This window comes from Nannospalax galili, unplaced genomic scaffold, assembly GCF_000622305.1.
Source record: "Nannospalax galili isolate Female #2095 unplaced genomic scaffold, S.galili_v1.0 scaffold1490, whole genome shotgun sequence".
NCBI classification, from domain to species: domain Eukaryota; kingdom Metazoa; phylum Chordata; class Mammalia; order Rodentia; family Spalacidae; genus Nannospalax; species Nannospalax galili.
This window is the reverse complement of record NW_008327613.1, coordinates 464,017-478,662: the sequence shown is the minus strand read 5'-3', so window position 1 is coordinate 478,662 and position 14,646 is coordinate 464,017. Positions and strand designations below refer to the sequence as shown.

General features: G+C 48.9%; 2 protein-coding genes across 2 annotated transcripts in view; one reads left to right on the top strand and one right to left on the bottom strand.

The window, feature by feature from the left end:
- Thbd (thrombomodulin) overlaps positions 1 to 14,646 on the bottom strand; it is a 47,543-nt gene that overhangs the window by 22,842 nt on the left and 10,055 nt on the right. The window lies entirely within an intron of this gene.
- Positions 11,915 to 13,800, top strand: Sstr4 (somatostatin receptor 4). The gene has a single exon (XM_008837506.1). The coding sequence runs from the start codon at positions 12,038 to 12,040 to the stop codon at positions 13,199 to 13,201; it is 1,164 nt and encodes a 387-aa protein (XP_008835728.1). The 5' UTR covers positions 11,915 to 12,037; the 3' UTR covers positions 13,202 to 13,800.

Below are 14,646 nucleotides of genomic sequence, written 5' to 3'. Positions count from 1 at the left end.
TCCATCTAAAATTAGTTAGCTTTCTATACCACAGTGAAATACCTGAGTTGTCCAACTTTATAGAAAGAGGTTTATTTAGCCCACAGTATTAAAGTTCTCTAAGGTCAGACAGACCTGTGAATTTGGCCTCTGATGAAGGTGGTAGATAACAATGGGGGGAGCTCATGTCAGAGCAAGCAGTCATGTCATGTCTTGAGCCAGGAAACAGAGAGGAGGAGGGAAAAGAAACTGGAGATTCTTAATCCTTACCAAGGGTTCTCCCCCTAGTGACCTAAGGACATCCCATTAGGTGTCACCCTGTAACGGTCCATAGCATTCCCAAGAGCACCACTCTGGGGACCAACGTTAGCACACAGACCCCTGGAGGACACTCCCCTATTCAAAACACAGCACTGGCATTTTCTTTTCATCCTTCATCTCTCAAGATGCTTATTCCAACTTCTGCATATTTTTTTAAAATTCTGACAAATAAGTGAATTATGTGTGAATGAGTGAATTATGAGCCAAGGACTACAACCTGTTAAGGCCACGAAAATATAGGCAGGAGGCCACTGACTGAGGACCAAGGTACAATAGACAGGAACAACAGGGCAGGGGTGAAAAAGGCTGCTCGTCCAGGATTTGAGCAGAAAACCAAGCCAGAAGTCAGTTCACTGTGTGTTTTATGAAGGAAGACTGAGAGCCAGTATGTGACACAGAACCGCTTGATAACTGCTCTGGGACCCAAGCAAGGGAGTTTAAGATGCATAACTCTACAGCTATGGGAATTGGGGCAGGAAGCCAGATGAATCTAAATAATACCAAGAGCAAAAGCAACAGGCCCCACTCTATAACCTCAAATGTCCACAACTGAAGGCCACCACTGACCATATGTCCACGGCTGCCCATCCACAACTGAAGGCCACCACTGACCATATGTGCACGGCTGCCCATCCACAACTGAAGGCCACTACTGACCATATGTCCACGGCTGCCCATTTGTGCTCTCTTCTTTGTTTGATTCTGGGGTGTGTGTGTGTGTGTGTGTGTGTGTGTGTGTGTGTGTGTTTTGAGAGAGTCCTTATGTAACTCACCCCCCCCCCCCCCGCATAGTTGAGGCTAACCCTGAACTTTTAATCTTCCTGCCTCTATGTCCCAAATGCTGGGATTGCAGGTATGTGCCACTACACCCATGTACTATATATTTTGTCTTGACCAAATTGGCTCAGCCACCTCTCTTTTGGTGGCTCTTCCATTCTATTATGAGAGCGGTTAAGTTGAAGGGAAATCTGTGGAACATCAGGTAGGATGAGAGTTCATTCATCACTCATGCATAAACTCTTCTTTTTGACAGGTGATGGACATTAGAAAACTAGAAGTCTCCCACTGAATAAGCTGGGAAGGGAGCCGTGAGGGGGGCCCAGCCTGCCACTTCTAACTCCACAAACAGGCAGCCGGGTTAGGACCCAGCCAGTATCTAAGGGCAATTTCAGATTCTCCAAGGCCCTGTTGAGAAAGAGTTATTCTTTTAGAATGTCACAATTTTCTACCAAAGAGCGCTCTTTCCACATTGTTCCCCTTTTATTGGGCTTCTCTTTCTGTAGCTGCTGGATTTGGTTTGGCAAATGCATTTCTGTTTTTCCAAGTAGGATTTATACAAACAGCACACATTGCCCTGATATAAGCAACTCTGGCACTTCGCAACAAGCATAGAGCCAGCAAGCCATTAGCAGGGAAAGGAGCTGTCAAGTGTATTGCCTGCATGTAGGTAAGTGCACCCGTGTTGTGCAATGCCCACAGAGGACAGAAGAGGCTGTTGGATCCCCTGGAACTGGAGTTATGGATAGTTGTTAGCTGCCATGTGGGTGCTGGGATTCGAACCTGAGTCTTCTGCAAGAACAGCCAGTGTTCTTAGCCGCTGAGCCATCTCTCCAGCCACCCCCCTCTTTTATTTTAATATTCAGGATATGCAGATATATAACTTAATGGTTTTATTTATGACAGTGATTTTTCCGCTGAAGTTATTTGAGTGTATTTGGTTTCATCTGTTGTTATTATTATTATCATGTATATTTACTTTTTTATTCTTGGTTCTTTCAGACTGCCTCAATGTTGCCTCCCCTCCCCAGTGCTAGAATTGCAGACATACACCACCAGGCTTGGCCTTTAGTGACTTTCTTAATATACATGATGTATTAGATGTCTAAGGAGGTGACTGCAAGCTGTGCAGTCAACACTGGCTGAGTGAGCGTTGACTGAAACTGCTACTCTGTCTTCGTCGTTTAAGTCTCCTCACTGTCTGTCTAGCCACACTGACGGGCAAGCTGTCTATGACAAATGAATTTGCCACTTGGTCACAGTTCATCGAGCCAAGCTCACTGAAGTCCGGGACCAACCTGAGCCAATCAGAATCACTTACCTGCTCATCTGGACTTGGGCCTCTAAGGACAGTTTTCTTAGCACATGGGCCACTGAGAAGTAATTCTTAGGGGTTGAGGCTTGAGGCCAGTGCAAATACAGTGAGCTGTGCCTGGATGCAAACAGAGCGGACACAAGGAGAATGGAGGTGGAAGTGGGGAGGCCAGTGGGAGTAGAGTTCCCCTCCACCCTGGGGGCTGAGATAAGATGCTAAGAGGTCTCTCCTATTTCACAGTGGGGGTGGTCTCCTCTCCACCCGGGGATCTGGGAGACAATGGTCCAAGTTCTCTCCTGTATTTGCACCTCTTGGAGCTGAGCCACCAGCAACCTTTGCTCTGAACTATCGTTTTAGAGACATCTGCATAGCAACAACTCGAAGAAGCAGAGATACCATCTCTAGGGTCAAAAGGATGCTTTGCTTTTTTAGAAGGATAATGGAGATAGCATCTGTTGTCTGGGGCAAAGGTTGGGCTGGTTTGCTATCCAGCCCCTTAGAAGATTAAAATCTCTTAAACTTAGGAATTCTTCAATGTTGATGAATAGCAGTCTTCCAGAGCCCAACTTTCTGTCCTCTGTGAGCTCTTCAGGGAGGAAAAGAGAGGGGAAAGGGGAAGGGAAAGGAAGAGAAGTGGTGCTCAGAAGGTCAGCTGTTCCCTGAGTAAAAATAGCCCTGATGTGACCAAGTAGTCTCCTGTCTTCTCCAAGCTGCCATAAAACTGTGGTGGGCTAAGCAGTTCACTTTTAAGGTGGGCAAGCGGTCAGCCTTTCACAGTTGTCGGCAGAGGTAAGAAATAGTGTAATCACTGAGCTGCTTAGAACAGCCAGAAAGAATGACAGACATGGTACAGGACACCAACAAAACAAAGCTACTATTTCTAAGCTGGAGAAGTGAAAATCCATCTCAACCCAGGCTCCCAATGAGCTCTTCCAACTCCCAAACAGAACTACAAGAACTTTACTGAATCTATTTTTAAACATGATGATTGCATCCTGAATATGGCAGTGTGTTCCACGCACTGATTCTGACGTCCTCCAGTTGTGAGAGAATTTGAATTTCCAAAACTTGCACAGGGATGAAATCACTCTTCAAACGCCTCTGTAATTTTCCTCCTGGGCTGGTGGAGGAGGGTGGAAAGTGTACCTTCCCACTGCTTGTGAACGTCTCAGCGCAGAATTCCATCGATTCATAGCCTGAATCCTGAATCGAAGGGAAAGTGATGAGGAGTGTGAGGAGCACAGGTTCCAAATCCCGTGCTAAGCATCTTGTATATGCAAAGTGAATTGACTCTTCTAAACAGGGCGGACCCCACAGTCTGACAGAAATATTTTCTATTGTTATTATTATATTGTCTCATTGGAAGAGATAAGAAAACTGGTATTCCGAGGATGAAAAAGCAGTGGTTTAAAGACGTCAGTAATAGGTCAGAGTGTTTTAGACTACGTGTAACAGAAAGTACAGCTAACTAAACACAGTGAAACAGGAATGGCAGCCATCTTCCACAAGAAGCCAATGGTACCAAGCACTCAAATCCCTTCCTGTCTGCCCTTCCGTCTTTAGGGCTCTCTGCTCTTTCAGTAGCATCTTTTTTGTTTGTTTGTTTGTTTCTGGTCTTTCTGAGACAGGGTCTCTCTCTCAGCTGTCCTGGAACTCACTATGTGACCAGGGTGGCCTTGAACTCACAGAGATCCGCCTGCCTCTGCCTCCTGAGTGCTCGGATTAAAGGCATGCACCACCACACCCCACATAGTCATCTTTTTTTTAAAAAAATATTTTATTATTTTTTTATGTGTATGAGTGCATTGCCTGCATGTATGAGTGCACCCGTGTCGTGCAATGCCATGGAGGTCAGAAGAGGGCTTCGGATTCCCCTGGAACTGGAGGTAAGGACGGTTCGTAGCCACCATGTGGGTGCTGGGAATCGAACCCAGGTCCTCTGCAAGAGCAGTCAGTGCTCTCAACCCCTGAGCATCTCTCTAGCCCCTCAGTAGTTGTCTTTTACCTCACAGTCACAAGGCAACTACGGCAACTCTAAGCATCCTATCTCCATGAGACAAGGGCCAAACCTTTCCTGGAAGTTACTACTACAGATCTCCCTCCATATCTCCTTGAGGAGAATTGGACCACATGTCCATACTGCAAGTAAGCCCAGGTTCCATGAAAGAAGACAGTCTAAGGGAGAGTGCACGTAAAATGCAGTCCTATATGAAGGAAGTGTGCCCACGAGGACGAGGAGGCAGTGAGTTTGGGAGGTGTACAGCAGCAACTCCGGGGTCCAACATGCTGCTCTTCGTATAGTAGATTTTGTTAGCATATTAACTGTACAAGGTTTCACGGTGGCATTTTCATACATGTACATAATGCATCTGATCAAATGTCACCCCTTCGTTGGATGTTTCTATGCCAACAGCAATGTTACTAGACACAATGACCCACGTCACACAAAGATCTTCAGTTCCATTTGTTTTCCTGCAAGTAATAATTTTCTTCTTTATGGCTGAGGAAAAGGCAGAGCATATGGACCGTGTTTTCTTTGTCCACTTGATGAGTACTTAGGCTGATGCCATAGCATGACTATTGTGAACAGTGAAGGCTCTACCCTTTGCCCCTAGGATCCCACTGTCATCATGAGGGGCACATTGTAGGGCAAACCTGCCCAGCTTCTTAACCATAGGCATACGTGACTATTGAGCAAGTAGAATAAACGCAAAATGCTGAGGAGTTGAGGGTTTTTTTTCAACTTTCACTTAAATTTAAAGAGCTGCCTGGGTTCCTTAGCTACCTCATTGATGTGGGTCACTGAGTCAAGCAACATTGCTGTGGGAGTAGAAATATCCAACTGCTCTGGAATGCTATGAAATACAGTGTGTAAGACTAATGCAATTTTGAATCCAGTAGCTACATTTGAAAAAACTTGGGGCTGGAGAGATGGCTCAGTGGTTAAGAGCAGTGACTGCTCTTGCAGAAGGCCCAGGTTTGATTCCCAACACCCACATGGCAGTTAAGAACTGTCCTTAACTCCAGTTCCAGGGGAATCTGATGCCCTCTTCTGACCTCCGCAGCACTGCACGACATGGGTGCACTCACATACATGCACGCAATACACTCATACATATAAAATAAAAATTAAAAAATTAAAATTAAAAAATGAAAACTTAAAGAGGAGCTAGAGAGATGGCTCAGCAATGTTAAGAGTGCTTGTTGCTCTTGCAAAGGACCTGAATTCAGTTTCCAGCACCCAGGTTGGGTGGCTCATAACCACCAGTAGCTCCAGCTCTGAGGCATCCTCCACCCTCTTATGGCCTCTGTCGACACCTGCACTCATATGCACATACCAAACATAGACACACACATCCACATATTCAAAAAAAACTAAATCATCAAAACATGAAAGGGAATCAGGTAAAAATTATTTTATAATGTAACTTATTTATTTCTATGTTCAAAATATTAACTGTTTCAACTTGTAACCAGTATTGTTTTTTTGTGATAGGGTCTCCCTGTAGCACCAGATGACCTGGAACTCCCTATGTAGACCAAGCTATCCTCAATCTCAGAGAGATACATGTCCCTCTGCTTCCCAAGTGCTGGAACTAACAACACCACACCTGGCCTTATAACTGATACTGAAAAAGACTAAGATACTTAACACTCATTTGTTTCACCCTAAGCCCTTAACACTGTATCTGACCCAACATTTCCATATCTGACTCCCATATATCCATGTTCTATATCCAGGGCTGGTCTGGAGGCTTCTGACAGCAGGCGTGCAAATGTTCTTTACCCTGCTGACCTGAAACACTGGGACGTGAAGTAGCTGGGGAAGGCAGGGCTCAGAAGCCCAAACGAGGGCACTCGGATTTGTTTTAAAATCAGTCTCACAGTGTGGTCCAAGCTAGCCTCCAGTTTTTGGCAATCTTCCTGCCTCAGCCTACTAAGTGCACTGCCATACCCAGCTTAACAGTCTCAGATCTGAGCCCCAGCAGAGTCCCATGATGACAGACGACATGGTTGTCCTCGGCATTCCTGATGCCACAGGTTTGGGGGCGTGTAGAGATGTGAATTTCTAGCAGATAATAGCAAAGAGCTGGTCCAGGCCCACTGATCAGGTAGCGCATCTCTATAATCCTAATACTCAGGAGGCCCTGACAGGAGGATTACACGTGTGAGGCTAGCCTGTGTTACAGAGCCAGAACAGCAATCACAACAAAAGAGCCATTGTTCTGAGGGAGTCCTCCCTGCCCTGACAAGAAGAGAGCTCAGAACTATGACCCCTGCTTCTGTCTGCCGGTTCGTCAACTTCTGCACACAGAGCTGTGAGGCCAGGCTGCTAACAGACCATCTAAAAGGACCTCTGTCATGGCCACATGCTCTGTGATGGGCTACAGCCTCTCCAAGGGCAGATGGCAGATTACATAGAACCAGATGCTCTGGAACTCTGTTGCAAGCCTTGAGTCCCTGTGCCTTTGTCTCCATGACCTTTGCATGGCTTATGGCTTCAGGTAGGACACCGATAAGTGCAGGTCTACTGCCCCTTGTCCACAATGCTTGGGGCCAGACGTGTTTCAGAGTTGGACTTGTCATGTGAGGCGTTGGTGGTATAGTGGTGAGCACAGCTGCCTTCCAGAGTTGGGCTTGTCTCAGATTTGTGAATATTTACATATATATAATGAACCATCTTGGAGATGGGACTCAAATATAAATGTAAAATTCATTTGTTTGTATCATCCACGTAATCTGAAAGTAATTGATTGCAATATTTTTGTTTCTTTTGTGCATGACACAGTCTCACGATGAGGAATTTCCCACTGGTGTCATCCTTTTGCTCAAAAGTTTCAGATTCTGGAGCATTACAGATGTCACATTTGAGATCAAGGATGCTCAGCCTGTGCCAGGAGCCTGGGGAAGGCACTTAGTGTCAGCATTGAGTCTGTGGAGTGGAGCAAGTGCTATAGCATCCCCCACTCCGGGATGTCAATGCAGTTTGGGTGGAACTGGAAGTGCTTTCTCCACCTGTTGGTGGAGGTGCCTGTGAGTCGCTACTGAAGATGCCAGGTACTTAGTGCTAGCTAAAGCAGGCTCTTGAGCTGAGCAGAGCTGCTGGAAGCAAAGGCAAACGGCTGAAAGCACTTCAGATTGTTTCACTCATCAGCAGGTGACAGAAGTAGCTCTCAGGAGCTGGCCAAGTATTCCCCTGGGTGCTGCTATCTGAAAGAGGAGCTATGGGGCACCCCTGGACTGTGGACTGAGATTCCTGGGCTAGCCGGTCCTCCCACCCAAGGGCTACACTGGAAGGATGGGGAAGGAAAGTGAGGCACTTACAGCTCTAACAATGAGTTTGGCAAGGAATGAGGCCCTGCTCTCCCACATTTTGGCCCCAGACCTGGACACCCCATTGGCCACTGCATCAGCTGAGATGCACTATGCCTGTGGGCAGCCTTTTCACCTCCTGAAGTAGAAGAGCCCTCAGAACCAGCCAGCTTTGGCTTCCATTACTCATAATGTACAAAAAAAAAAAAATTGTGCCTAATGTAAGGCCTTTAACAGACAAAGCAGAGCCCGGTATACACGGCCTAAGGAAAGAGTGAAGGGTGAACTGAACAGCACTACAAACACATTTGTTGCCAGCACTTTTTCTCAGCATGGATGTTCTCCTAGATCTTGGAGAAACAGAGTGGCCAGTTCTTCTTCCAGCTCTCATTCAACATGGTGGAACCTTTAAGAGACAGGGCCAAGTAGGAGACTCCGAAGTCATTGGGGGCACTCCTCCAAGGGGATTGTGAACCTCTCTTTCTCTCCCTCCCACCACCCTCCATTCCCCACCTCCTACTTATGTAAGCTGCTTTTCTTCATCATATGTTCATGAATTAGAATTTCCAGTGTTCTTCACGAACTTTTTTCTTTATCTCAGGTGTTTGCTATAGCAACAGGCAGCTGATCAGCACAGTGCCTCATAATTTGAACTACCAAGTGCCAAAAATACTAAAGGCAATAAACACATGTAGAGTTTCTCAGTGCCAGACACTTTTTTAAATAAATATTTTATTTTATTATTTTTATTTTATATGTATGAGTGTATTGACTTCATGTAAGTGCACCCGTGTCATGCAATGCCTGTGGGGATCAGAAGAAGGCATCAGATTCCCCCGGAACTGGAGTTACAGATGGTTGTTAGCCACCATATGGGTGCTAGGAATCGAACCCTGGTCCTCTGCAAGAGCAGTCAGTGCTCTCATCTGCTGAGCCATCTCTCCAGCCCCAGTGCCAGACACTTTTGTTGTTGTTATTATGCCATTATTGTTGCGTTGTTGTTATGACACTGGGCCTCAGGTACCCAGGCTGATCTCAAGTTCACTATATAGTACAGGCTGGCCTTGAACTCTTCGTTCTTCTGCCTCCATCTTCCAGGTGTTGGGATTACAGGTATGTGCCGCTATGCTTAGCACCATCAGACACTTAGAACAGCTTCAAGTATGTCACCTGCTCAGACCACACAGCAGCCCACTGGGGAAGGGGCTAGTATGACTGCATTTCCAGAGGACAGTGAGGCTGCACAGACAAGTTGGATAAGTTGCCCAAGGTCGTTCACTGGTGAACAGTGAAGCTAGGAATCAGAGTAATGTCATGCGGGACTTACTCCATAAACACCCAGAATTTGAAGATGATTCATCTTTCACACGGACCCATCAGTAGAATCAAAGCCCACAGACCCTCAGCTTCAGGGCTTGTATCTTGACTTTGGGGAACTATGGCCACATCAGACCTCATGTTGGTTTCTTTTGCATCACTGTGATCAAATACCTGCCATGAACAAGTTAAGGCAGGAAAGATTTGTGACTTGTGGCTTGAGGAATTTCAGTCCACAGTCCTTTTTCCACTGATTCTCTGGTGAGGCAGAACATCATGGTGGCTGGAGCATGAGGCACAGGCTACTCACTCCTTGGCAAACAGGAAGCAGAGAGACAAGAAAAGACAAGATCCAAGTATAACCTTCCAAAGACATGCCCTCAGGGACCTACTTAAGCTCTGTCTCCATCCCAAAATTTCTGCCTCCTATCAAAGGAGTGCCACCAGCCTGTGAGAGGCATTTCCCATTCAGACCACAACAGACCTGAATTTCCTAGGCTCCAGTTTCTCACCCACACCAGATTTTACTATGGCTACAGTGCTGTGCTGAGTGCAGGGGCTCTTGGCATCAACTGAAATTCACCTTCATTGGAATAACTTTTAAAAGCTTAACATGCCTCACCAGGCCCTGGACCTCACTCCTGAGCCCTGCTCAGAGTCTGAGGCATGGAGGTAAGGGAGCAGGAAGTGCCAAGGGAAAACTCTGAGGAAGAATTGGGAAGATTCCAATGGCTTATGTGTGAGGCAGGAGAGCAGGACCGACTTCCAGGAAGAGAGAGTGCTGAATGTTCAAAGGGTACGAGGAGAGCAGAACCCAGGAGGCCAAGGAGGTAGGACAGCACCCCTGCACTATACCCAGAGCCAATCTGCAGAAAAGCCATTTCAGGGTCTCTGCGTAGTCCAGAGTTAGGGGGAAAGCACCTATGCTCCTCTTTCCACCCAAGTTGAACCTTGTCTCCTTCAACCAAGAAGATATTACAATCATGAACATTTATGCACCAAACTCAGGAACACACAATTTCATAAAATCAGTAGTCCAGGAGTGTAAAACAGAGATTGACACCAACTCAGTGATTGTGGGCAACTTTAATATCCCACTTTCTTCAATAGACAGGTCAACTGGACAAAGAATAAACAGAGAGATGTCTGAATTAAATGGCATACTACATGAAATGAACCTAACAGATATATACAGAATATTCCACCCAACCACCAAAGAATACACTTTCTACTCAGCAGCTCATGCGAGTTATTCTAAAATTGACCACATTCTGGGGACACAAAACAACAAATACAAAGAAATTGAAATAATCCCATGCTCTCTTTCAGACCACAGTGCAATAAAGCTTATAATCAACAGTGAAAGAAGCCTTAAACACTTGCACTGTCGGTTCTCTTCCTAAGGTAAGGATACAGGTCTCCCACAGGGCCAATGATGGGAATGAGACCAGAGGAAAGGACAGACATGTATAAGGAGTGGCCACAAAGGAGTGGAGGACTTCCAGGCCACGTTTCAGTGGACCCATTTGGGTGACAGAAGCCAGAGACAAGGTTTAGGGTCAACCCTTCTGTTGCCCAGCACTAACCAGGCCTGTGTTCCCAGTCCAACCTGGAACACACAGCCTCCAGTCCCTTCTCTTAGGACCACATCCAGGGGAACTGAAGCACCTGGCCCTGGCCCCTGTTCATCTGTCCCAACCATCTAGCAAGGGACTTCGGAGTTCCCACCTCCCCAGGCGACCAGGGAGTCACTTCTACATACTGACCGCAGAGGTTGGGGAAACCAATCCAGGCTCCTCAGCATCAGCTTTCCTCTGAGATTAAATTTCCAAGACAAACTCCATTTAAACAATTTCACAGAACTAGTTTGGAGTTTGGAGGCAGGGGAGACTCAGACTAGGATGGCCGCCCTCATCCCCAGGAGCATTGTGGCTTCAAAGTGGGAGTTCTCATGCATCTTACCAGTGGACTTGGGTACTAAGTACCTGGGGGGGGGGGGGGCAGAAATATATATATATATATATATATATATATATATATATATAATTTTCTTGTTTCTTTATAGGGTGGGGAGGCATTCCTGACACAGCTGAGTGTGGAGGTCAGAATTCTCTCCTTCCATTGTGTGGGTCCTGAGATCCTTAGTCAAAGCACCCTTACTGGCTGAGCCATCTCACTGGCCCGAGTTTGGTTTTCTTTGGGAGGTGTCTCTGCCTCTCTGTATACCTCTTCATTTCCTGCTCTCACTAGATCTAAATTCCACACAACTGTAACAGAAGAGATCCAGGGGATCTGCTTTCGTTGCTGCCAGAGAAAGGGGGAAAATCAAGACACACGTCTCCCCAGAACCCCACCTCCACCTCAGACAGACGTGAATTTCACCAGGGTGTCTGTAAGGAGGCTCTGGTTCTTCCTCCTGGACAGAGTTCAAAGATGAGCTAGGACTTCCTGAAAAATCAAAGGGATGACAGGTGCAGAGCAGAAGACTCTGAGCCTTGTGAGCGATCTGGGGCAACTCAGGGATACCTAGATACCCAAAGAGCCAATGGCCTCTAGCAGGTCCCCAAGAGCAAAGCAGGAGTGGACTAAAAGGGCCGAGGAAGGGTGCGATCTGAGCCACACACACACACACACACACACACACACACACACCCCGCCCGAGCACTGAGAGACGCCCCGCAGGGCCACCGCGGGACCCGGATCTGCGCTAGAGTTTCGGAGTCTGGGCGAAGCTGGCGGGGGCGAAAAGCGGGCGAGGAGCGGAGATCTCTGCGGGCGGGGCAAGCGGCACCGGGAACGGGCGCGCGGAGGGGCGCGCGCAGGGCAAGCCTGGCTCCCGCAGCCGAGGGGCGCGTGGCGGCGCGGGGATTGGCGGGCGCGTCCCGGCCCCGCGCTCTACTTAGGCGCAGCGGCTGATCCGCGCATCTGCTCGAGATCCCGGCCCGCCACCGGATCCCTAGCGCTGGGCTCAGCTGCTCCGCCGCGCTCCGCCGTCCGGGGTGGGCACCCTGAGGCATGAGCGCCCCCGCGACGCTGCCCCCCGGGGGAGAGGAGGGGCTGGACACCGCCTGGCCCCCCACGACCAACGCCAGCCGCGCTCCGGAGGAGGAAGAGGAGGTGGTGAGGTCCGACAGGACGGGGACCGCGGGCATGGTCACCATCCAGTGCATCTACGCGCTCGTGTGTCTGGTGGGCCTGGTGGGCAACGCCCTGGTTATCTTCGTGATCCTACGCTATGCCAAGATGAAGACGGCCACCAACATCTACCTGCTCAACCTGGCCGTCGCCGATGAACTCTTCATGCTGAGCGTGCCCTTCGTGGCCACGGCCGCTGCCCTGCGCCACTGGCCCTTCGGGGCGGTGCTGTGCCGCGCTGTCCTCAGCGTGGACGGTCTCAACATGTTCACTAGTGTCTTCTGCCTCACCGTGCTCAGCGTGGACCGCTACGTGGCGGTGGTGCACCCTCTGCGTGCCGCCACCTACCGGCGGCCCAGCGTGGCCAAGCTCATCAACCTGGGAGTGTGGCTGGCATCCTTGCTGGTCACCCTGCCCATAGCCGTCTTCGCGGACACTAAGCCTGCCCGCGGCGGTGAGGCGGTGGCTTGCAACCTGCACTGGCCTCACCCGGCCTGGTCTGCAGTCTTCGTGGTCTACACTTTCCTGCTGGGCTTCCTGCTCCCGGTTCTGGCCATCGGCCTGTGTTACCTGCTCATCGTCGGCAAGATGCGTGCTGTGGCCCTTCGGGCTGGCTGGCAGCAGCGGAGGCGCTCAGAAAAGAAGATCACGAGGCTGGTGCTGATGGTGGTGGCCGTCTTTGTGCTGTGCTGGATGCCCTTCTATGTAGTTCAGCTGCTGAATCTGTTTGTCACCAGCCTGGATGCCACAGTCAACCATGTGTCCCTGATCCTCAGCTATGCCAACAGCTGTGCCAACCCCATTCTCTATGGCTTCCTCTCTGACAACTTCCGGCGCTCTTTCCAGCGGGTTCTCTGCCTGCGCTGCTGTCTCCTGGATGCTGCTGCAGGTGCTGAGGAAGAGCCCCTGGACTATTATGCAACTGCTCTCAAGAGTAGAGGGGGTGCCGGATGCATATGCCCCACACTGCCCTGCCAGCAGGAACACATGCAAACAGAACCTGGTGGCAAGCAAATCCCTCTCACCAAGACCACTACTTTCTGAAAATCCTTTTCACCTTCTCCACAGGTTTGCACCACCCTTCACAGCCCAGCAACTTCAAGGACAACTCGCATTTCCACCAAACTAGCCCCTTCTAGCAGTTTGTATGCTGTCCTCAGGAGCCCCAGGACTCCTGCTATCCCCTCTCCCAGGACTCGCTCAAAGGACACCTCCATGAGGGTAGGACTCTTCTGGGAACTGGGATAGGATGCCTCTGGTGATTTTTTAAGGGGTGGGAAACAAGTGAGGGCCAGAGAGGAATGATCACCCTTATGTGATTTGTCACAGTGACTGCTTGAGAGAGCCCTGAACTCTTTGCCTTATGGTGGGAGGGCCCTGCCGTCTGCGGGCTCTTTGCCTAATGATGGGAGGGCAGTGTGCAAGGTGAGACGGGAGGAGAGAGGACACCTCCAAGTATATTCCCTCTGTGTCTGTGCCAGGCTGTCATTGCTAAGTGCGATGTTTGTGCAACAGCAGTGGACGTGTGCTTTTTACCCCACAAGTGTCTCCTGGTTGTTCACTTCCTGTGAATGGGAAAAGTTTATAGAGACATGACATGGGGGTTGTTGTAAGGCATGAAAGTCCTGGTCAGGAATAAAAATGCAGAGAGTAAATCTCATTTGTGGTGATTTTTTTCAACTCCATCCTTGTCTATGAGAACATGAAACTTCATTACAGTCCCAAGTTATGCCACAGTAGTGGGATGGGTTAGGAAAAGTTCAGAGAGCTAGAGTGGAACGAAGCCATACTGTGTTTTCACATCAGATGCTGAACACAATGAAAGGCCATCCCTGTGTGTACCTGGTAAGTTAACCATAGCCGGGAGGAAGAGCAGTTTCTAAGAGCTTTATTTACTTCTGCTAAGCCAGTGGAGGGGACTGAGCGAATTCTGCATCCCATTAAAGAGCATCACCACCAAGCTCCATACAGCAAAGTATCCTGCTGAGCTCCTCTGACCCAGTGCTGATAGAACCAGGAAGATAAGCCAGGAGAGATCGACAGAAGACCAGAACAGGCAGGTGTGCAACTCCCACAGCTGCCTGGCAGAGCATCTTCAAGAAAAAACACCCTAGTCTCATGAGCAGGTCTGAGTCTTTGAGGGCAGCTGGCACAAGTTCTAAGATGGGTACTGCTCCTGGGAGGCTAATGGGAATCCAGACAGGGCCAAGGGGCAGGATGACATCTAAGGGGATGCCCTGCAGCCAAATGGGTCACGGTGCCTCTCTGAGAGCCTGGGACGAACAGGAGATGGCCTTCCTTGGGCTGTTTGCCCAGAGCCAGGGCTTTATGTGACAGGAACAACTGGAAGGTATATGAGAAACAGACAAGAAGGCTGAATTCTAGTCCCAGTACAAGTGTCTCATAGCCCAAGCAGGGGACTCAGCCCAGGTCATCAGAAATTTTGCCTGGAAAATCAACAGGTCCTTGTAGCATGGTGTCTTTTCTTG

Coding starts and splice junctions, on each gene's coding strand:
- Sstr4 (XM_008837506.1), top strand. CDS start 12,038: ATGAGCGCCCCCGCGACGCTGCCCCCCGGGGGAGAGGAGGGGCTGGAC.